The 25,173-nt window shown below is 37.7% G+C and overlaps 1 protein-coding gene across 1 annotated transcript in view; it reads left to right on the forward strand.

The window, feature by feature from the left end:
- LOC123771982 (protein Skeletor, isoforms B/C) overlaps positions 1-22,359 on the forward strand; it is a 215,459-nt gene extending 193,100 nt beyond the window's left edge. Inside the window, 11 exon segments of the mRNA XM_069337548.1 lie at positions 527-713; positions 3,684-4,052; positions 12,601-12,714; positions 12,716-12,756; positions 13,459-13,555; positions 14,376-14,616; positions 16,254-16,430; positions 18,206-18,329; positions 19,919-20,049; positions 20,616-20,779; positions 21,719-22,359. Of these exon segments, the coding sequence (XP_069193649.1) occupies positions 527-713; positions 3,684-4,052; positions 12,601-12,714; positions 12,716-12,756; positions 13,459-13,555; positions 14,376-14,616; positions 16,254-16,430; positions 18,206-18,329; positions 19,919-20,049; positions 20,616-20,779; positions 21,719-21,871 (1,798 nt within the window). The 3' untranslated portion in view covers positions 21,872-22,359.
- Positions 22,360-25,173: the final 2,814 nt, after the last annotated feature.

The following is a 25,173-nucleotide window of genomic DNA, read 5'->3' on the forward strand; positions in this document are numbered from 1 at the left end:
CGCTTTATCAGTGCTCTCAAGTCATTGCTAAAACCCCGTTTTGTTTCCCCCTTTACCAAAAATAGGACCTAAATATGAGAAAATATATTTCTGAAGCAATAATCTTTGCTATTCGCCACGAAGCCATTCCCGAGAGGTGGAGGTAGACTAAGGGGAGAGTAAAAAGATAGTAAGAGGAATGGAAGATAAGAGAGATCCCCCAGTGAGATTGACAGTGATCTACAGTCAGGAATGGAGGGGAGGCGAGGTGAGAGAAGAGACAGGTGACGGAAGGTAGAAATGATAATCCTGAAGAATAAAGAGAGTGTGTGTGTATAGATGTTCATAAATGTGTATAAATAAACTATGTATAATATAATATACATAATGTAACGGCTACAATCTTTGGCTTAATTTGTATATATAGATATATTTTTCGTTATAATTTTCACATCAGCTAATCCTTTCAAGCATAGAGCTTTGAACAGCGAACATCCCCCTATCCGCCATCAATTTACTCCTAAACAAACCGTACTTACCATTGCAGTCTGGATGTCCTCCGAGCCTACGAGGGCGAGGACATAGAGCTACAGTTGCCAGAGAATCTTACAGTGTACGACATCGACTACCTGGGCGTCTGGTGTGTGACCTACAAGCACAATTTCGGCCATGTCCAGATTCCCCGTCCGGAGGAACTCTGGGTCCCACCTGCCCTGGGGCAGACACGCATCAAGGTAAATGTTACTCGAGCCTTTCACTACTTCTCGTCATGGTTGGCGACCCTAATGAATAAGCAGTTTAATAAGCTTGTTTCTGCTTAGGTAGATTCGATAAGGTGTTGTCGTTGGTTTAATGTCATCATCAACAAGGCTTTTGTGAGGCTATGTAATGCTTTTTTGCGCTACCACTCACAGGATGAGTATGGGGTGCACAATAAACTAGCCGCCTCCGGCGGCAACAATCAAATCAAAATCAAATCAACAAGGCATAACTTGATCGCCGAACGGCTTACATCGGCGTGATTTCCGAAGTATTAAATTGTTACTTTCTTAGTTTGGGTTTCCTTTTGGCGGCAAACCAAAGTGTATCATTTGTTTACATGCTCATGAGTACATATTGCTTGAGCGCCACTTATGAAAGCTCTTTATCTTCAGATTAAATAAAAATCGAAACACGATCATCGGCTGTTTATGGTTTCATTTGAAGGTCAAATATAACTCGATCATTGTATGTTTTCTAGTAGTCTCTCTAGAAAAGTGAAAACTCGATAGCTTTTTGTCTGAAATTTAGAAACAAAAGACTATTTAATTCTGTGCCCATTATAAAGGCAAACTCAGCCTGATAGTCAATAGTTTGACCTCTAATCCAGGAGCAAATAAGACATGGAAATCAAAGACTTTAATCAAATATAGAAATGTAGACTATATTTCGTAAATGCTTCACGCGCATTAACCCAACACGATGTGCCTACACAATACAAGCCACTTTCTCGCATAACCTTTTTTCTTAAATAAACAATGACACCCAATGTCCAGTTTCGGCGCAAAATATTGATAGGAAATAGTAGTCTTAAGAGAAAGTGGAATGCGTATTTAGGAACAAACTGCTGATTCAAGCTGAAACTTGAAGTAAAGTTGAGTTGATTCAAGCTGAAACTTGAAGTAAAGTGAGATGACTAGACCAACAGCTTTTTCCGATTCGCATAGCGAATTTTAGAAGGGGGGTGATAAGGTACCTCGGATATATATAAATCATTTGAAGAGCTTCAGTAACTGAGAAGTGAAGTATGTTTTAAAGCTAAAAAGAATCCTTAATATTATTGAAGTACTCAACGGAATCCCTTAAATCCAAGATTTCCAGAACAGGTAAGATGTGTCTGTGATATCCAATATATTTTCAGAGGACTGAGCGTCGAAAATTTGTGAAATTCAGCTGGTAATCACCGATATTTCCTTTAATGTAATTTACAAGAGCTAGATTTTATTGGAAATAACTAATTCAGAGCTCACCAAAGTGAGATGGAAGTGGGACCCCGCTTAATTACAGACTAGGGTCTAAAAAAGTGAGAGATTGTAAGGGCTGCATGTGGACTCTAATCTTTGTGAGCAGTGCAGAGTGTAGTAATCAGCATAAGAATAGATAACTTTATATGCTGTAGAGGTCCATCGATGACAGAACTTGCACTTTGGACGAGGATCGTCAGGAAAACCCCCCAGTAAATTGTAATCATTGTTGCTTATTTTTACGAGAGCAAGATCAATTAACCATAGTGAACACATTATAGTAAGTCTGTGAACGTGTCATGGCATTAATTTAATTAACTCTGTTTTCCCACAGTTTATTGTAATGCTAAGCGTATTCCTTTTAATGTACCTGTTGATGTTATTGAAGTACGTTCTTGGACCTAAAATTATTTAGGACTCCTAAAGAATGACATTGTTCCCAATGTGTCCCGATGTCTTAATGAAGTTCTTGATTGCAGTCGGTTTAAGTATTTTGAATCATTTTATTAATCTTCTAATAAAAATTTGGTATGTCTCCCCAAAAATTATAATATTCTTTTCATAGATCCCTTTTTTTGAGCAGAGGAGTTGACAGGTGATTGTGTTAGAGTAGACCAATTAGGGCGGAAAGGCGTTGCAGCCCTGGCTATCGTCCCCACTTGATATGTGGTGTGTGGTCAAAGTCCCATGCAGTCCAACAGGAGCCTCTTTTCAGTCTCTATTATTTCTCGTGCTTATGATATCTTGACCTGCATGCGTCTTGTTCCACACAAGTGAGAACCTCCCACGTCCCGCCGACAGGTTCTGTAGCCAGAGAAGTTTAAGTTACATTAAACACTGTAGACAGTCTAGGCCTACAGATGAGTTTTTGGACTAAGTTATTATAATCCTTCATATGATTACCTTATGTAGATATGTTTTAGTGGATCTGTGACATACTAAATAGGTTAGAAGTTAAGTATTTAGCAAACGTTGGTAAGAAGGTGAACTGCGGCAGACGGTGCTTGACCCCTAACACCAACTGGCAACAGCGTGCCAGCAACTAACACCTCCAGACGTTGTCATATCAAATGAGAGTTCTCAGCCACATTCATGTATTTATCACGTCAAGATACATGTATTTATCAACGAAACGTTGCATTCCACGTAAGAGGGAGAGGTTTAGAACAAGGGGAAAGCTGTATGCGTGTGTGTGAGTGTGTGTGCGAGTGTGTGTCGGGTCAAGCACTGCTGCCAGCTCCACCACAAGTCCCCGGGAGCGAGGCGGAGAGAAGCGGACACACACACAGCGTCTGACGTGGATTCTTTCTTCGCAGCCCTACTGGTGGTACATGGGCGAGCCGGGACAAGTAAGTTCTCTCCCCACACACTGTCCACTGCGCATGTGCCCAACCCCTTCCTTGTTTGTTTATTTGTTACTATTGGTATTATTATTATTATTATTATTATTAAACATATTTTTATTTGCTTTATGTTTTTGCTCACCTGTGTTATTTGTTTGAGTTGGAGAAAGTCTGTTGCTAAACCTTGTGTTGTCAGTGTTTGCACGCTGCATGTTTTCAGGATAATCTTCCAGCCACATTTGTTGGAGTAATGCTAAACAAAAACAAAAGTAAATAAAAATATAGCATTTGTGTAGGCTTAAGTTTCTTACTGTGTGCTGGTTGCTGGTTCCTCATATCCTTGGTTACCAACTACCAGCTTGATGAGGATTTGGGCGTCCAGTATTCTGAGGATGAGAAGGATACGTACCAGACGGTAGACTCCAAACTACCCGAGGCTACCACCACTACCACCATCACCACCACCAACTTCGAACGCCAGCCGCCTCATAAACATAGAGAGGATGAGATATATGACCATGAAACCCGCCACCAAGCTGCTGGTTCTCGGACTGACATTGACTCTGGTTCTGATTCGCAGGCAGGCTCTAACACCGGGTCTGGTCATAGCAACAAGGGTGGTGCTTCCTTCCTCTCCCCGTCCAGTCATCTGCTCCTCGTCCTGCCCCTCACCCTGGTGCTCCTCGTCCCCCTCGTCCTCGGGTCTACGCCAGTCGCAGGCTCTCTCTAACCCCGTCAACCAGCCTTACTTTATTTCCCTCCTCCCATGTTCTTTATTTATCATTCTTGAACTTTTTTTATCTCTTAGCTTACTAGTTTCTCTCTATCTTCTCTCTCTCTCTCTCTCTCTCTCTCTCTCTCTCTCTCTCTCTCTCTCTCTCTCTCTCTCTCTCTCTCTCTCTCTCTCATACGTTCTCGCTGTTTATCCCCACTTCAATTATTTAAAAATTAGGACCTCAACACACACCAGTCTAAAGCCAAAGTCACTTTATAAGTAAAAGATTTTAAGCTGCGATAGGAGAACCTCCTCTCCCTCCCCACTGGTTGTAGGCCTGACAAAAAAAATTTACTTTGTGATGTACATTGCACAGGAAAATGCAATGGGTTTTTCAAGAGTGCATCTGAGTTACTATGAAGCGATTAGCGTAGGTTTAATAATTGAATATCTCATTTATTCATAAGTTTTGTGCCTTTACTATACATCTAGACGAGATTAAACTTTGAATGATTCTTGGTCAAGTACTGCGTCTGATCCCATGACAAGAAACTTTGGAACCGACACCATAACTATTTGTCATGGGACCAAATTCAATAAATAAGTTTAGTTATGGGGAAAAAAATATTCGGTAATGGACGAAAGTTGCTTATTATTAATGTCTACTTAGAAAGTAAATATTGGTGCCATCTGACAGACTCTTTCCTCAAGGAACACTGTAGTGACGAGAGGACAGGACTCTGATGGTCAGAACAATCTCGCCTGATGAGAGATCACAGCTCAGGAAGCTCGGTACCATCACACTAAAACCTTTGACGTTAAACAAAACCCGATGACAAAAACCACAAAAGTATAATGAATACATTTAACAATTACATTTTTTGGTTCGATGTAATCGAACCTGAAATATTTGAAGATAATTATAATTGGCAAGGGCAGAAACTGCCTATAATATTTTTGACTGAAAATCGGAGAGCTGGAAGATAGATCAATCACTAACATACGGCTCACTCGTCTTGACCAGGATAATCTTATTTTGTTAACTTAGACCTACCAGTAAGGAGTTAAAACGCAGTGACTTAAAAAGTCCTGTCACCTTTGAATATACCTGGAGTATACCTGGAGTGGGTTCTAAGAGTTCTACTCCCCAAACCCGGCCCGTGGCCAGGCTTGACTTATCAATACTCTTCTCGTAACCACTGCTGGTTGATGGTATGTTAGGAGCTGAAAGACCATCTTTCCTTCTTAACTGTAGAATAATCCAAGGCACCGCGCCTCGGACTACCACCTCACTCAGACTTACCCTGGGTGGAACTGCACAAATACACAGTGACTTTGACACAGCATGTGTGAGGTTTCTCGTCCTCTTTGTGCACAAGTAACTGGAGATTCGTACCGTAGATATGTATCAAAGTTAGCGTCATTTAATGTAACACAATTCCAGCTTCCAATGTGTGACGTAGAACTGTTGATGGTACATATGAAATAACTTGTATATATAATGTGTGGATTTTTTGTTATCAGGGCTTAATTAGATTTCACTTCATCAAATAAATAAATAAGTTTTAGGTTTTATATATATATATATATATATATATATATATATATATATATATATATATATATATATATATATATATATATATATATATATATATAATGACACTAGTTATCAATTGATAATGTACTACATCATATTGTATAGGATTTTTTCATACTGTTGTGGTGTTTTTGTATCATTATATCGCCATCCCGTGAGATATGCGAAACCGTAAATCATTCAGCATTTTCCAAACACTGTGTAAAAGGGACAACCAAATGTCTTCTTCTCTTCTGTAAACAACTGCTACTTCAACATTACCCACGTCTTGAAAGACGTGTTTCACATTCCTATAGTTCTCTTTCCCTGTGCTTTCCCGATTTCCCTTTACCCCTTACCCATACCCTTACCTCAGTTGACCCACATTCCTTTCCCTCGTCCCTAATTTTAATTATGTACTTTAATTACTCCATTCAAAATTAACTAGACAGACTTGTCCTAACCTAAAGGTGACTTTCTCCAGCCCAAGCATGTTTAAGACCCCCCCCCCCCATGTCAAAGCGTTATTACTCCCCTTCCATTCTTGAGCATGTGTAGTTGTATAGCTTTCCTTAATGCATTTTTTAGTTTGGTTTTCATTCTACATAGAGTATGGCTTATTTTAATAATTTCTTATTCCTGATTTATTTTTTCCTGGCATGAATCACTCGATAGAGCTTTTAAATGTTTTAATTTTTCATCCAATAGGAAATTTATATTTTTGTTTTTAAGTTAACTGCTTAAACTTAATTTACCACCTAGAACGTGCCAGCTGATCCCTACTAATGGACGACCACATCTCCCAACTTAACCCTTCTCTAAGTCGTCAAGATCTGCTCCCGTACACACACTGCCTCCTGGTATTGGTCTCAACACTTCTCTCCTTCCGTTTTGGTTACTGGAACCTTCATCCATTCTTTCCTATATTGGTTTACAGCCTGAGTTCTCTTTACTACCAGCTAGTTTACTTTTTGGCCCCCCCCCCCTGTCCCCTCTCCTCCATCCCTTGCTCTCCACTAAGCCTCGCCTGTAGCCTATCCTCCGCTAGTCCTGGTCACCTGGTATGAGCTCCCTGAGGGCAACTAACCCCACCAGTGTAATGAACCAGTCCTTGGGTCAGTCGTCGCACTCCCAGCTACACCTCATCAAGCACCCACCAGCCGCAGGGTAAGTGGTGGCTGGCCGGCACTAGCTTCTAGGTATTGCCTTCTAACTTGTGACAATTTGTCGTTTTTAGTTGCAAATATTTAAATTGTAACACGTGTATGATATATGATGTACCTAATAGACAGATCCGCACTACCAGGCTTAGCATGCAAGGCCCACTTTGCCTAACAATTCATTTGAAGAATAACTAACCATTAATAATAGTTTTAGGTTACAATTTTTGGTTCAAATTGAAAAATCTTGTTCGATACATTAAAGATTTCTATTAATCATGTTAAAATTTTATATATATATATATATATATATATATATATATATATATATATATATATATATATATATATATATATAATATTAATTATATTCGCCATAGTATTCACCTCTGGCAATTAGGTACATTATATATATTATATATATATATATATATATATATATATATATATATATATATATATATATATATATATATATATATATATATATATAATTACAAAAATAGCTGTATGTATATAATATACAAATTTACACATATAGATGTATATATTTAGAGTTGTTCACCAGTGTTAAAAAGGTATACATTTCAGTGATTAAAGGTACTTTCAACAATTTGAAAGCAAATTTGGGTACATTGTAGATATTCAAGATAGACAAAATAGATATTCAACCCCATGACTAACATCATTTTGGAAGGCTCAGCCACTGATAAAATAACATGTATGTGTGTGTGTGTCAATCTTTACCCGAAGCAGGTGAACCCTACTGAGAGCAGCTAGTCCTTTATTGTTTAATTCAGTGTTTTACATCAGGGCAGAATATCCAATTTTGTACAATTTTAGCTCAAATTGCATTGAAGTTTCTGTAGATGCAACAAAAGCATTTGTTTTATCTTTGTATATAATATATATTTCTGATTAACTTTGATGTTGTAGTGTCTTATTCATTTACCATTTTGTTGCTTTTGTAGTACCCAATATTTCCACTTTGTTATCGTTAGCAAGTAATTCTTACTTCTTTGCTTGGCTTACTTTTGCTTAATTTTTGTTTTAGACACAACATGTGTGTGTTCCAACCTCAGCAGTGTTCCACAAGTCTTGGCCGCGTTTCTACGACTCTAGGCCGCGTTTCCTCAACTCTTGGCCGCGTTTCCTCAACTCTTGGCCGCGTTTCCTCAACTCTTGGCCGCGTTTCCTCAACTCTTGGCCGCGTTTCCTCAACTCTTGGCCGCGTTTCCTCAACTCTAGGCCGCGTTTCCTCAACTCTTGGCCGCGTTTCCTCAACTCTTGGCCGCGTTTCCTCAACTCTTGGCCGCGTTTCCTCAACTCTTGGCCGCGTTTCCTCAACTCTTGGCCCTGTTTCCCCAACTCTTGGCCGCGTTTTTCCGACTCTTGGCCGCGTTTCCTCAACTCTTGGCCGCGTTTTCCCGACTCTTGGCCGCGTTTCCTCAACTCTTGGCCGCCTTTTGTACAAAATATAAAACACTTCCTTGTAAACTTGACAAACATCTAAAACTTGATTTCTCTCCTGTATATTATAAAACTGTTTCTATGGATGGTATTGTTATTCTTGTAGTTTATTGGGCATGGACATGTTTTCAACTTGTACTAAGACCAAATACGTGTCAAGACGATGTTTATGATTTAAATATCGTTACTAGGATAAAATGATTGTTTACAGAAGTAAACAGTTATTTTTAGGATTAAATTCAAGGATTTTCAACGACGATGTACATGTGCAGGCGATGAGTCACAACGGGGCTAAAGTAAGTTGACCAGACCACATACTAGAAGGTGAAGGGACGACGACGTTTCGGTCCGTCCTGGACCATTCTCAAGTCGATTGTGATGTAAATCCTTTAGGTATAGACCATGTCAATTCCCAGTCTTAGATGTTTAGGTTCTGTTGCGATTATAGCCCGTGGGTGAAGCATTTACAGAGTTGCGGTTCGAACAGAGGTCATCAGCGAACCACTGTTCGAGAAATGATCGAACGTCATCAGTTGTGAGTTGCCTGTAAACGTTTTTTGCATTCATAAACAGGTAATTTGGCGGCTGATTAACGAGCATTTGGCCTTTATTGGTGAGGACGGGATGGCATTCGATGCCTGATAGGCTAAGTGGTTCGAACAGTTCCTTTCCCTTGTCATATTCCTTCTGTGTGAGCTACAGTCGTTCAGTATTTGAGCTTTCTCTCGATACATAAATGACTTTCACATGTTACTATTGGGAACATTACGATTCCACTTACATTTTTCTCTGAACACGCACCCACATACACATCAAGACTCCATTAATATCTGTTTAATGGATCTTATCTTCTATCTTATGCATATTCTATGGAGGATATTATTTAAATTCTAACTAAACTTTCTTAGCTATTACTTAGAATGGATATTCACCCCGGCTTCCTTCATCAAACCCTTGGATTTTATCCATGTTTCAGGATCTCCTGGGTTGGATATTTGTCATTCATAAAATCCTAGGATGGATTTTCTTCTCCAGCTAGTCTAGAGCTAAGTGTAGTCTCTCTCTCTCTCTAGGTTCGAGTGTATTATTTTATCAATAACACTTAAATAAGGTGAAATATCGTCCTCCGTAGGTTCTACGTAAATTATATCTTGTATCTTATCTCTGTGCTCAAAATACTAACACACACTCTCTCTCTCTCTCTCTCTCTCTCTCTCTCTCTCTCTCTCTCTCTCTCTCTCTCTCTCTCTCTCTCTCTCCCCTCTCTCCCCCTCTCTCCCCCTCTCTCCCTCCCTCTCCCAAATATAACTACTACTAATTAAATTTATACTTTTTTTAAAGTTCTTAGTAGTAGTATGCTTACCCGCATTCCTAAACTTTTTTTTAAGAAACTTTAATACATTAATTATATATCTTGCTTTGGTATTTTTACCTCGTTATTTAATGTCCTTACTGAATTGTTAGTGAATGTCTTTGTATTTGTTACCACCAAGACAGCACCACACTATCAAATTTAGAAGACAGTGTAATAACTAATCTAATAGAGATATATATATATATATATATATATATATATATATATATATATATATATATATATATATATAATATATTATAATTATAATATATATAATATATATTCTAACACTTGGTTTGTGTGTGTGTTTAGGGTATATTTATCTGCTGTATTCTTGAGCCTGTTCTTGCCAGACTTCTCTAATAACAACAGTTCCATGGTACAGTAAGGAGCTCCCTCTCACACCACTTCCATTTTTAACTTGAAGCCATTCTCTCCTACCAGCCTCTACACAAGCGGCACTTCCTGGGGCCTACGTCTCTCCCAATACTCGTCCCTTTCCTTGTAAACTCTATTTTTATTTCCAAACCATAATTTTCTTCTAGTGTCTCAATAACACTCTTGCCTGTTTCAGTACTTCGAAATCCATGGCAAGTTAACCCTTCTCTTATCTAATAACCTTCATTGTTTTCCACTCATTTCAATCGAACTTCTTCAGGTGTCCTCGATAGCAACTGCATTAATTTCAATTAAAATCATAACATTTATTGGCAATACTAAGCAATACTAAGAGGAGCTGGTTCTCTCCGCTTTCTATGTGCGTTAAACTCCCATTTCTTTAATGCCTATTAACGTGTTCTTTGTATGTCATATTAACAAGACCCTTGTTTTCTGTTCAACATGGCTGGGGATAACATTTGTAGAGTATGTTGCTTACCAAAGCTTGCTCCTTGTGTATGCCACAAAGGTGTATTTTGGTCTTGAAGTGTAGGAATCTGTATAAAATAGTTTATTCTGCAGAATTCTCATTTAATACACACACAGGGGAGACTCTTGTATTTTCTTCTTTTACACTTGGCCGTTTGGGACAGGGTCCCAGTAATTTTGCTGAAAATTTTAATGCATATAAATGTGTGAACACACACATACACACGTATACATACATACATACACACATACACACACACACACACACACATACACACACACACACACACACACACACACACACACACACACACACACATGCACCACACACACACACACACACACACACACATACACACACACATACACACACACATACACACACACACACACACACACACACATACACACACACACACACACACACACATACACACACACACACACACACACACACACACACACACAGAGTATTCAGTGTCAGAGTAGTTAATAAATGGAATGCACTAGGAAGTGATGTGGTGGAGACTGACTCCATACACAGTTTCAAATGTAGATATGATAGAGCCCAGTAGGCTCAGGAATCTGTACACCAGTTGATTGACAGTTGAGAGGCGGGACCAAAGACCCAGAGCTCAACCCCCGCAAGCACAAATAGGTGAGTACACACACACGTATGTGGAGGGGGGATGGAATGAACTAAAGAAGCACATAGAGGCAGGAAACACTGCTGCCTGCCTTCCCGCCCGCTTAACGTACCCAACGATACTACCAAGAGAGTAATGGGGTCCACTATTGTTAATGAACAGACAATCGGATTATGTAACAGTGGGACATACAGGAAATGGCAGAGGTGTAAGAAGTATGAAATAAGATACCAAAAGTTTTTAACCTTAAACTAGAACCCTGTGTGAGATTGGAGGAGGAGTCCATGTCCAACGAATGGATACACGAAATATGCGATTTCGGGCAGAAAAATGGATGGACAAGTTGTATGTGTGAAACGTTATTGGGTCAGATATAATCTGCATAAATACTGATTGAGGCAGCAGTCCCATTGAATGACTTCTTATTGAATTCTTAAACAACAGGCTAAAAGAGACTGAAGCACCAGTGGTATGAGCAATGGTTAATGTGATACATGTACACAAGAAAGGAGTGTCACTGAATTGCTGCTATCATGAACTTGTATACCATACATAATACTGGAGAGACTTATTAGAAGACTCGTGGATTTTCTAAAATATTAGAATATAGCGAGACAACAGCATCCAGGTGGATACTTTTTCTTAATAACAACTCCATTTCACGTAATATCAGGATGACAGAATGGACAACTGACCATAATTCCAAAGAAGACATTCCCGCATGTCCATTGGGAGTCGGCAAGAGGTGACATGGTCAGGATGTTTGGTTTTAGATTCAGCTGCTCGGAACAAAAAGTTCCAAGCCCCACGGGCTATGGTAAGCCCGTCGTGCTTACCTGGCACAGGAGATGAGTGCATGGCCAGGAGATCAAGAAGGATGAGAACCGAGTCATGGATAGCAACTGTATTAGCCGGTGAAAAGTAAGAATCGTCCTCACTATATACTCGAACCTTCATAAAGCACTTGGGAGAGTGAGAAAGTCTTGGTGTAAACCTTTACATTAAATTCACAAATACACAAGCGTAGGTTTTTATCCCAACCCATAGAACTTAAGCGCAGTGAAACAATTTAACAAATAAACCACACACACACATCAGAAAGAACTACTACAAGGGGTAAGTGTCGCAAAAGTGGGATGGGCTAGGAGAGTGTGTAAAGGAAAACTCAATAAGTAAATCATTATCAAAAGAAGTCACTAAGCCATGAAGACTCTGGGTAAATTCAATAGTCACTTTCAAAATAAAAATATAGGGTGAAAGTGACAAGGAACCTTCCCTCATTCCCTCTCACATGATATGCTCACAACAAGACACGTGTACAAGAAACACAGTACACGAAACATGCCACCTATCTGCCCATACCCAAAATCTATGAGCCATGGTACACCATTACAAGTATATCATATTACCCTTTCATCATGTGGCTCATGGCATGCTCTCTAATAATACATTCTCTTCGCACCACCTACTTGGTCGCCAGGTGCACATCACTCCCGAGTTCGACAACTGCCGACAACTGAGCGACGACCTGCAGGTGGAGTGGCGGGGCAAGGAGGAAGAAGTGCACATTCGACTCTCAGCAAAGATGGCAGAAGGATCAGTACATTGCCTTCGGTATCTCCCCGACCAGTGGCAAGTGAGTGGTTTGTGTGTGATGTAGCGAGCAGGAAGCACTTGGCTTGTAGAGATTCAATAGCTAAAAGTGTGGTTGTCTGCCATCACCCATTCAGTTACTGGACACACCTAATGGTGCTGAAGTCACACATTAGATGTTTAAAAATGGCAACTCAAAATTTGAAAGGAATATAAATTCAAAGTTGATAAAATTTAGATAAAGTTCCTGATGTGAAATGTACAATTTAAATCATAGCTTTCAGGCTGTTAATACATAAATTTATCACTTCTACTATATAGGTCCCTTGGGATAAACAGGAAAATTATTTTTGTATATATTGTACACAATAGTTGCATATGTTTGGATTCAATATATGCCCAAAAATGCAATTAATGATACATTTATATTTGTACATATATCATAGTGTACCTTTATCACTGCTAAATAGTTGTGAACTTTGCTTGCCTGTATAATGTAATTGCTTATAACTAGTCACTGTGTACAGCCTCAGTACCAGCATCATATTAAATCTGAACACAATATTTTTAAGTTGGTACATACATATGTATAAATGAGTTTGGTTGGATAGAATCAGATACTCCCTCATATGGGTCATTTGGCCTTGTGCAGCAGGTTTCAGTATTTGTATCTTACATACTTATAACTTACGAATCAAAAATCAAACTCTGTAATTAATTTCTTCAATGTTTCAATATCCAACAGGCCAGAGATGCTCAACAGTGACATTGTTGTAGCCTACTATGACAAGGACGATGGCTCCTTCCATGCAGTAGACTACAGCGTCACGGCAAAGTCACAGGTGCGAAAGTTGGTCGAGAAGTTAAAGTTTAAAGATTACATGTAAGTGCACGTGTGTGCATGTGAGCACACCAGCACGTTTACTCACATTTGAGTTTGAACAACAGAGGTAAAATTGGATGAGATTCTGGAAGTCGGGAAAAATAGGCGAGATCATGTGTAAATATATGATTTAAATGAAGATAACAAGCACAAATTCATATGATCAGTAGGCAAGTAAGTAATCAAATGGAAAAAGTCGGAGCCAAGCTAATAGAATACAGTAGTTTGTTTATTTATTTATATATTTATATACAAGAAGGTACTTTGGGTTCATGAGAGTACAGAGACTTGAAGTTTTACATTCTTGTAAAGCCAAAAGCACGCATGACATTTTGGGCAGATCCTTAATCAAACATAATTTTAAGAAGGTAATTTCTAGCAAAATCTTGCATAAGGATGTGGTCTTTAACATCTTTATTGGGATGATTTGGATTTAACACAAACATATTGCTCGAGTCATTTTCTGCTCGGTTTGTTCTGAAGATTAGGTAATTTTAAATAAAAATTTACAGTGTAACTGGATATAATAATCATATATTTATGCAAAAATACATACATGAGGTACATGAACAGTGGGAAATCTGAAGGTAAAATAGTATAATTCATAAAGTCACTAATACCAAGAACGTTTTGAGCATTTCAAACATTTCTTTTGTGATGGATGACAGCCTACAGATTGAAAGATTTGTTCACTGCATTTTGACAAATTCCCTTCAAACTGAATTCAAATTACAAAAACTTGTTAAAAAATAGCTGTACACTAATTTTAATTTCCTCAGTGTGATGGAACATATGGAGTATGTCCTGATGAACGCGTGAATGGACGGAACGATGCATCAGTAATTGGCGGTGAACGTCGGAATGGTGTGACCTCCATTACATTCAGTCGTCCATATGAAACCAATGACCAGCTGGATATGCCCATCTCTCGTTATGCAGATCCCATCACAGTCATTGCTGCCATCGGTCAACTCAACACCCGTAAGGAGGCTAACTACCATGATGAATTTGTTACCAAGAGTGAGTAAAACTACTTTCAAATCAAATCAAATCAATATCAAAATTTTTTTTCAGGTAAAAGTACATACAGTACACAGAAGATGAGTTACAAACATAATGTTGAATTTATAGATAGAGCTAGTACATACAATACCTAAAGCCACTAATACGCACAGTGTTTCGGGCAAGGTGTGGGGAAGAAACACTTAAAATTAAAGCTTAATACTAATTGAGAATAAGTAGCACTTGGTTTTACTCTTAAACTGGTTGAGAGAGGTACAGCCTTTGACATGATTGGGGAGATCATTCCACATTCTGGGTCCCTTGATTTGTAGAGCATTTCTAGTTTGGTTAAGTCACACTCTTGGAATATCAAACAGGTACCTGTGTTTGTTTCTTGTGTGATGCCCATGAGTTACAACCTTCTAGGAAGCTTCTAAGGTCAGGATTGACAATGCAGTTCAGAGTTTTAATTATATAGAGTACGTATGAGAAGATTTGCAGTGACACAACATATTCAAAGATTTGAGTAAGGGTACCGAGTGCTGTCTGGGGCCAGAGTTAGATATTGTTGTAATAGCAGCTTTGTATTGAATAATTAGAGGAAGTAAATGATTTTGTGTAGTAGAACCCAAAGCATAAATACCATAATTGAGATAAAGATAGATGAGAGATTAATAGAGCATTTCCAGGGCAGGGCAAGGTACTTAATATTTGATCTTAGAAAGAATGCCAACAGTTTTAGAAACTTTTTTTTATATATTTAGAATGTGTCCCTGGAAATTCAGCTTGTTGTCAGTGGGAACACCAAGGAATTTTCCATCTACTTTGTTACTAATTTGGGTATTGTTTATTCTTAGATTAATTTGATTTGAGGATTTACTACCAAACAAAATATAGAAAGTTTCATCACTGTTAAGGGTGAGTTTGTTGGCAGTTAGCCAAAGATGGACTTTATTTAGTTCAGTGTTCACTTTGACATTAAGAGCAAGAGGGTCAGGACTGGTGAAAATGAAGGTTGTGTCATCAGCAAATAGAATTGACTGTAATGTACTTTATAGAACTACGGTATGTTTGTAGTAAAGCTTTTAACTGATGGCATTATGTATGCAAAAATAACATGAAAAAGAGTTTTGTTGAATGGGTGAACAAATTAAAAGAAATACACTTAATGAAAGTAGGTTATTGGCAAATGCATAGTTAAATGATACCAAGTTTTCAAGTAGAGCAGGCATATGGTGGGAGAAATGCATAAACCAGGAGAAGTTGGACGTTTGTTATATGCAGACAGGAGCATTTTCATTAGTACCACAATGTGAAGAAGCATGGGTCCTAATGTTTTGTTTCTCAGTAATGAGTATCTTTAGGTTTTAATGTTTATTTGCCAGGATTTGTCTGAGAGCTACTATGACAAGTGGCCTGGAATGGAACATGAAGTTGGCAGTTTGAACTAGGATTTAAAAACTTTATAACAAGTATTATTACAGGATATTTTGATAATGAATGTTGTCAGTACTAAACTTGGACTCTCCGATTAGTTTTAAGTTGCACATTGTCATCTCTTTAATATTTTGCTTAACTAAAAAATATTAAATCAATTAAACCTTTATAAATGCATTAACAATAATTAATGTTAAATTAACCTCAATTCTCCACAGATAATGTGATCTTAGACTTCACTTCAGTAGAAGGTAACTCGTGCACATCGCTGGTGGGTTCTGGCCATGAAACCCAGCATTACCAGCCTTGGTCTCCCATCATCCTCCAGAATATCACCAATTTCACTGCCACCATTGGACCAACTGGAGGATATAGTGGTTATTCTGCCATCACTCGTAAGTCAGAGTTGCTTTCAGTGATGAGCAATTTTAATTTCAAACACCAACTTGTCTTAGTTTAACTGCAATTTAATCTAGAAATTGAGCTTTGTATCTTTTCAAGGACACATACAGTATATCGAAACCAGAATTCCTCTAACCCTCATTTTCATTTTGTATATTTTGAATGGCCAATATAATGTTCATAGGGGAGGGAATCATTCACCATCTTTCAGTGAACAATCATGTAAAATCGACTCAACATGGGTTTGTTAAAAATAGATCTTGCCTTACAAACCTGCTCACGTTTTTGGAAATGATAACCAGCTACTCAGACAAGTGACTTCTGATGGATGTAGTGTACATGGATTTTGATAAAGCCTTTGATAAGGTACCACATGAAAGGACTGGCAAGGAAATTACAGGCTCATGGAACAAATGGTAGAATATTAGAATAAATAAAGCGACGGTTGAAACAAAGAAAACAAAGGCTCATAATAAATAGGTCCGAATCTGACTGGAGAAGTGTGGTAAGAGGGGTGCCACAGGGGTTCATTTTGGGGCCAACCCATTTTGTCATTTATGTCAATGACATAGATGAGAATACAGTATTACAACCACACCATCAAATTTGCAGATGACACAAAGACATATAATAAAGTGGGAAATAATAATATTGCAGCCCTACAAAGAGATCTACCTGTACATGAATTCCACAATTGGTCAGAAGACTGGAAAATGCTTTATAATATTGACAAATGCAACACCCTGCATGTGGGGCATGCACTACTTCCAAATAAATAACATTCCACTGCAGCATATTTATGAAGAAAAGGACCTTGGAGTTGGGATCCACCACTCACTGAAAGTTGCACAACAGTAGGAGCAGCAGTAAGAAAAGCTAACCAAACCATTGGAATAATCAAGTGTACCTTTGACTTTAAGGAAATAAAGGTAGTGATTCAACTGTATAAATCTCCAGCGCACCCCTCATTTGGATTACTGTATCCAAGCATAGAGACCTCATCTTCAGATGGACATAGCTACTCTGGAGAAAGTGCAGCACTGGGTAGCAAAAATCATTCCAGAGCAAAAGTCTTTTCTCATATCAGGAATGGTTGAGGGCCACAAGGCTAACAACACTGCAAACCAGGCATGACAGTGCAGATCTCATTGAAACTTTTAAAATATCTGTACTGAACAATTTGGAGGATGTTGATCCTAACAATTTCTTCAAAAAGTCAAATGTAACAAACAAGGAGCAAGAGTTTCAAGCTCGGCAAGCCACAATGTAGGACCGAGAACAGGAGATGCTTTTTCACCCACAAGGTCATAAACCCATGGAACTGCCTACCTGCCAAAGTTATAAATGCCAAGACTGTTGAATTTCAAAATCCAATTGGAAAAGATTATCAAGACAAATGGGGGAGGACCTTCAACAAGCTGCCAGCTTCCTGTCCTCATCGAGGCTGCTAATGTCAGTGGCCCTTGGGTAAATTCAGGTAAATGATCTAAAACATTATTGTTTCTTCACAGAGATTTAAGTAATGAGCAGTCTTTCTTCCAACCAAATAAAAACTGCAGTGTTGCCAGTATTGAATATTATCTTTCAATTGTATTATATCCATGTAAAACTGTATTTTCTTAAAATGCACAGAAGATACCTTAAGGAAATGTCAAAAAGTATTGGAAAACAAAAAGACATGCTAACCTTTTAAGTAGCTATGCCAGCTTACTTTATTAATTTTCTCATGTACAATAGTCCATGCTAATGAGTGATTATGCCATTACAGACAGAACGTACTGGGGAATTGCTTGGTGGATTAATGATAAGCTCATCCCAGAGATATATGTTAAACGTGGTCAGACTTACTATTTCTCTGTCAGTGGTGGCAATGATCACACGAATAATGCCAGGTAAGCATTCATGGAGTAACATTATAATAATAATTAATAATAATACTATACATTGTGTCAGGGGGGGACAGAAAGCCAGGTTATAAATAAAATACATGTTAGGCTTATACCGAGGCACCCCCCCCTCTCCCCGAGGGATGAATTACTGACTCTATCAAGGATGCAACCCCACAAGCTAACTTACTCCTGGGTGTCTATTTACTGCTAGGGGGACAGGTCCATGAGGTAAAAGGAAATGCGCCCAACCATTTCTGTGCAGCCTGGGATTCGAACCCAGAATTCTTGATTGTCTGTAAAGAATGAACCCGACTGTACTACTGGGACCCATAATCAAATCGATCAAATCACCTCTAATTTACAAGAAAGCCTCCAGATTTCTAGCTCCAGCCATTGCATTGCTCTACAACAAATCACTTGAACTCCAAACCTTTCCGGATATTCTAAAAAAAAGCGAGAGTAACCCCAGTCCATAAATGTGATGATATCCTTTACTGGAGATCATAACCATATTAACCATAACTACCATTATGCATATTAATGGCTTGGCAAGAATGCACCACTTACTAACGTATGTACTTTCACAGCCTATTGGGCCTTCTTGTATATAAATAAACACTATTACATTCTTAGTAGCAAATTTGTTAGCTTTTTCTCAAATTTCAGTTATCACCTAGCAATGAAAACTTGTAACTTTTTGAGGTCAAGATTAATTTGACCCTACATCATTTACTAACACAGATTTTATGTACAATAATATATTTTCATTAAATGTTTGTGTGACAACAAGTTAGCAGTAAATTGGTTAGTGTATCCATATTTGTAAAAATAATAAATGGTACCATATCAAATGTTTCAGTTTTGACCCCTTTTCAGCTAACTTTTATAAGTACTTTTCATAAACATTGCTTACCATGCATGCAATTAGTAGCATCACAAAAAAATACGAACACCCACTTTAAAATCATTCTAATCAGATTCTTCAATTTTTATAAATAGAATGATTATTATTATTACTGAGAAATATTGAGGCTATACAGAGAGATCTTACACACATTCCTGGACTCCCTAGGTGCAAACACTTCCAACTGAACCATGATGAGATTGCCCTCATGATTCAGTCAGTAGTGCAAGTGTCTGGCAAGTCCAGGTACAGTATTTGGGGTTTGATCTCATCATATAACAGTGTTTTGGGCATAACATTGTGGTATTAAATGTTGTTGTATGAAGTTTTGTGAAATTAAATGGTATTGAAGTTTGTAAATTAAAACTTTTCACTTGACTATTATGATGTTGGTCAGTTTACAACCGAAAGGTCCTGGGTTCACTTTCCATGCAGAACATGGACATTTGGTCATTTACTTTTCACCTAATGTCTCTGTTCACTTAGTAGTAAATAGATACTTCAGAATTAGGCAACTGCTGGGGAGGGGGGAACATGCTGGAAAAGATTAGTCTTTACCCTATAAGGACTTTGATAAGCCAAACACGTTTCCTGATTTAAAGAATGAGAAATTGTAATGATAGTGTAAAGTAATTACATAACTGTATGGGCAATGTCATGGTTTATTATAATTGTATATTAATCTTAGGTACCATCCACTGTACATCACTTCCTCCCCGGAAGGCGGCTTTCAACAGAAAACGGCTGAGGAACAAACTCGAGAGCGAATTTTTGCTGGTGTCTCGTATTCAAAGATGGGCACGCCAGAACCCACTGCAGGTATGTTGGGCTACAGCAGCAGGCAGGGAATTTTTTTTTAAGTCATTGTAGAATGCAACCAAGAGAGGTTTTTGGCTGCAACACTTTATTTTCTTGGACATTCTGAAAAAATATCTAAATAAAAGAAGCTTTTCCTGTGCTATTATGGCTTCTTCAGGTACCATTCTGTATTACTCTTTGAGAAAAGGGATTTTCTAGTCGGAAATAAACCCCTGGAACAGTGTAAGTACTGAAGCTATTGGATACTGAACTGCATTCAGCTTTAAAAAACAAATGAATAACCTGTCATAAAAACAAGAGGGAATACTTCATAAACCACAACACACTTGTACCTATCAAGGCCACCCTCCCTCCTTCCTCCTGTAATTATAAAGTAAAAACTATTAATCTGAAAGATAACTCTGAAATAAAATTTAAGCTAAATGTTGCTCATCATGGGAGAGTAACTCCATAATAAATTTGCCTTTTAGAGCTTAATTAATAAGGACTTGGAATTTAACATCATAACATTTTTTCTCTGGTTTATTTTATTGCACCCAAATTCAGTTGTCAAAATGCTCTTCCAGCTGGAGATCTATGCGAGTGGCAGCATACTGCCAAGGATGCGTGGGAAGACAGTCTATCAATTGATGAGTATAAGGACACACTGTACAAGAAATGTGATGGAGATTCGCCAGGCTTATTAGTATGGACTGTTGAGGAGGACACTCCGGACCTTGTTTACTACCAGGTAATGGAAAGCTATTCATCTATTATCTGGGAAAGGTTGGAATAGGTTTGAGATTTAAAATAATTTGAAATTTTAATGCATGTCAGCTGATCAATTAACAAAAGGCTTTATGGGAGACAGAGAGACAATTTGCAAAGAAGAAAAAGCAAATAGGATGAATAACAAATGTTTAGGGAATAATAGACAGCATAGGAAGTATCTAGGAAATGTTCAATGAAGAGTTAAATGTTCATATATTAACCTTAGTTAATCAAATCAGCTAAAAGTACAGAAATATCATCATGACATGGATGTATTAGACTAGTGCTTCATGCATAGATATACTATTTACATAAATTTAGTTGAGGGACCACACCTCTCTCTTGTGGCCATAACGGGGCTTGTTAAATGTCATCACCTTTCCCCACTATTCTTCCTGGTTTTTTTTCATCTTTGAATTGAAGTACACATACAGAGATTTTGAAGATTTGAATTGAAGATTTTAAATTGAAATACAGCAATGTCTTGGCATTTATATCTTCAGTGGGAAGGCAGTTCCAAGGGGCTATTCACCTTATGGGTGAAAAAGCCTTTCACCCATAAGTGAAAGGTGTTTGGGCTAGCTGTGTGCAATTAACAAAACAAAACTTTTGACAAATCTATTGAGCTAGGTCTTGTAAAGTAAATCCACCTGTCATTATGTATTTTGGTTTATGATAATACTACTCACTCACTTCATACAACATATTATGAATTGACCTTGGATAAAAACCACATTAGTTCTCATACTTTAGGAACTAAAATTCTTTGTACTCTTAAGCAAATTTTTTAAGACATTGCTTAGGAATTCTTCCATGGTGTTGAATGTTTGTTAACTACTATTAATACTACAGTACTCCTATTGCAACTGCAATTATTACTATCAATTTTTTATATTTTTTTGTATATTTTTCTCTTTAGTGCTACAACCACCGCAACATGGGCTGGAAGATTCATGTTTTTGACAGCGGGTACAAACTGAGACAAGAGGGTGACAACGGAGGTTCTTCGAAAGCTCCACTTCACCACCTTGCCCCAATCCTCCTCGTCTCATTTGTGTTCTTTCTCAGATGAAACTTTTGCATCAAGTAGCACCCCCACACCTCTCCCTAACACAGCTCCAACTCCATGCCCACCAGCCCCTCCTCATTCACCAACTCTGCCACAGTCCAGGGATACAACACTCAACAGTTATTGCAGTTCCTTATGTTGGTAGAATTTTTATGTACAGAATATAAATCTGCTATATGAATTACAGATTTTTGCATTAATTTAGTGTCAGTAAAATTGTGATGTATGCCTCAGTTTATTTTATATGAAGTAAGATTGTTTTTTTATAAATATTCACTGCTTAACATTTTCAGCAGCTTTGCCTGTGTGTGTGTGTAGCCAAACTATTTGCCAAGTCTGCCAGTAAGTACCGGTTTCTTATCAGGCAGACTTATTGCAACCAATGTTGGTGTTTCTCTACATCACTTACTGGAATGTGATTGAAGGCTATGGAAACAGTCCTTCACTATTAATATTGCTCTCCATGTTGTAAATATAAAGATGAAATTTCCTGTTTTTTTTTCTTTTATATCACTGTAGAATCCTAAATAATGAGTTTCATGAGTAGTAACTTGTACAACCCAACTTAGTCTGAATTGTCTTCATGAGCATTATTTTCCATGTGCTTTTTATCTAGTGTTACATGTTTGTGACTTGTTCTACTATTTGTAACCTTTTGGAAAAAAGTTGTGTATATTGATTACTTCGAATTGCAGTAGTTTTATTATTTTTTGTTTTTGTGGTAAAAGTTATCTAGCAATAACTATCTGATTACAATAGCTCAAAATAGAGATAATTTGGATATTACAATAGGCTCAGAGGAGTGTCAAAGAAAAAGAAAAAGTTTATATGATGACAAATTTTATAACCACACTGCAGGTATGAGTCTGCTCGTCTTGCTCTAAAGGACTTCTTTCAGAATGAATGCATTATCATGCATTTAAGATATATTAATATTGGTACATTCAAGCACATCTGTAAATGTATGCATGAATCACATTAACATATTATCATCATAGGAATAACATCTTTAGATGACAGATAAGTGTTGGCATTTTGTGATATATTGTGCTAGCATCATTGATCTCATCCCTTCATATTCAATAACACATGTCAACAAGAATGACTATTAATATGCAATACTAATAGTTTTAATTGTATGTAATAAAAAATTTATGTATACAGTATATATATATGTTGACCAAACCCCACACTAGAAAGTGAAGAGACAATGATGTTTCAGTCCGTTCTGGACCATTATCACACTCGACTTGATAATGGTCCAGGACGGACCAAAACATCATCGTCTCTTCACTTTCTAGTGTGTGGTTTGGTCAACATTTTTCAGCCACGTTATTGTGACTCTTCATCTGCAGTGTGTGTGTGTGTGTATTACTATTAATTAATTATTTAAAAGTGATAATTATTAATTATTTATATTATTATTATAATAATTATTATAATAATACAATAATTGGTATATTTAATAATTATCACTCTTCCTTCTACTTGGTCTTGAAAGAAGCCGGCCTCGGGTGAAAGGGGGCTGTGACGATCTGTCTGGAACCTGTAGGTGCGGGACTGAGACACCCACCTCCTGGGGCTCATGCGGCCAGGCTCTGCTTCAGGGGGCTGGGGTCGTTCTTGTCCTTGGTGGGGTGGTTCTTCTCCGGCCCCAACCATGGCGGTCTCCAGGTTTGGGGTCCCTGTTCCTTCTTTCACCAACTTCGAGGTAAATTCCGGAGCTCACAATTCCTTCGATGGTGCTGGAATCAATCATATTAGCATTTGCCTTTCCAGTGGAGACTTTCAGCACCATGAAAAGGGGGGGGGGAGGCCTGCTGCCTGGGTAACAGCTTCTCCTCCATATCAACATACCCTGGTTTTGCACCCTGGAGAGGCCACTCCAGACCAACAACCAGATTGCAGCACCATTTTATTTTTATTTTTACTTGTAATTAAAATTATTAATACAGTATTGCATATTTAAGTTATTCTTGATGACATGTGTTATTGAATACGAAGGGATGAGATCAAGGTTCTAGCACAAATCTTCTCTATTATAGTTGGTTCTTCATTTGGGAAGGAAGTTGACAAATTGATTAAGTCTACATTAAATGGGGGACACTCATTTTACTAAGGTAAAAACTGGCAAAAGTGAAAACAAAAATTAAAACACAAATGTGGGTTTAAAGAGGAATAGTGGTTACTGTTGAAAGTAGCAGGTAACCTGGTCCAACATTCTCAGTTGTCAGCAGAGATGGTAGGAGAGGTTTAAACTGATGTTCTCTCTTGTACTTGTTGGTAGGAGGACATACTTAGGTGGAAGCTGATTGTTGATAATTAGTTGTGTGTTTAGTATGAAATGTATTTGCCAAGTTTAATTGCCGCCATTGTTGCTGTATTTATTTTGGTGTTGCTGGTCAAAATACTAGTTCCTGAAATAAGTGTTTTATAGATAGGACAGGTTTTATTGTGAAGTATGGCATTTGATCTTCCTTTTGATAAGGCACCATACTACAGTGTACAAACAACAAGGCCCCTTTAAGAATGACGTAATTTCTACTCACTGCCAAACCATCACCAGAGAAATTCTGACCAGCAATACCAAAATAATTTATAGGGCAATGGTAGAAGATTGGACATGGAAAGTACATGTCATATCAAACATTCAACTAGTTATCTAGTTGGCTTTCACCTAAGTATGTCCTACTGTTAAAAGGTACAATAGAGAACTGCCAGTTTAAACCCCTCCTACTACCTCAGTCGACTATTCAAAATTTTGGGTCAGGTTACCTAGTACTGTCTCTGCTCAATAATCTGAATTACATGGGACCTACCCCCAATCAATTTAGTTGGACATTCTAGTTATACAAAATTTTTATCTGGAAAGTCTTGAAGTTATTTTTTTTTAATTTATTCATGTTCCTTTTTCAGCATAAAACTCGGTAATGCAATTTTTTATTTAGTATGAACTGTTAAAAAAATTAACTCAAATTTGTTGGAGTACCTAAAGTTTCAGATAGTCAGAATTCAGATTAATAAGCTTTTACTGTACTTTCAACAGAGCAGCCATTCTTTCCTCTCATCATACGCACTTTTTTTTTTTTTATTTATACAAGAGTTGTCACAAACTTGTAGTATGTGTTGCTGCATTTTTGTGTTCACTTTCCCTCTGCTTCTGAGTATGCTAAGTTGTATCTTAGCAAAGTGCATCACAAAGTGCATCAGGCTCTTGAAAAGTGCAAAATGTGCTTTGGATGGTTAATTTTAAAATTTCCTTCAAAAGTAAAGAACCTAAAGAACAAAGAATATTCATTCTAGAA

The sequence above is a fragment of the Procambarus clarkii genome, chromosome 38 (genome assembly GCF_040958095.1).
Source record: "Procambarus clarkii isolate CNS0578487 chromosome 38, FALCON_Pclarkii_2.0, whole genome shotgun sequence".
NCBI classification, from domain to species: Eukaryota; Metazoa; Arthropoda; class Malacostraca; order Decapoda; family Cambaridae; genus Procambarus; species Procambarus clarkii.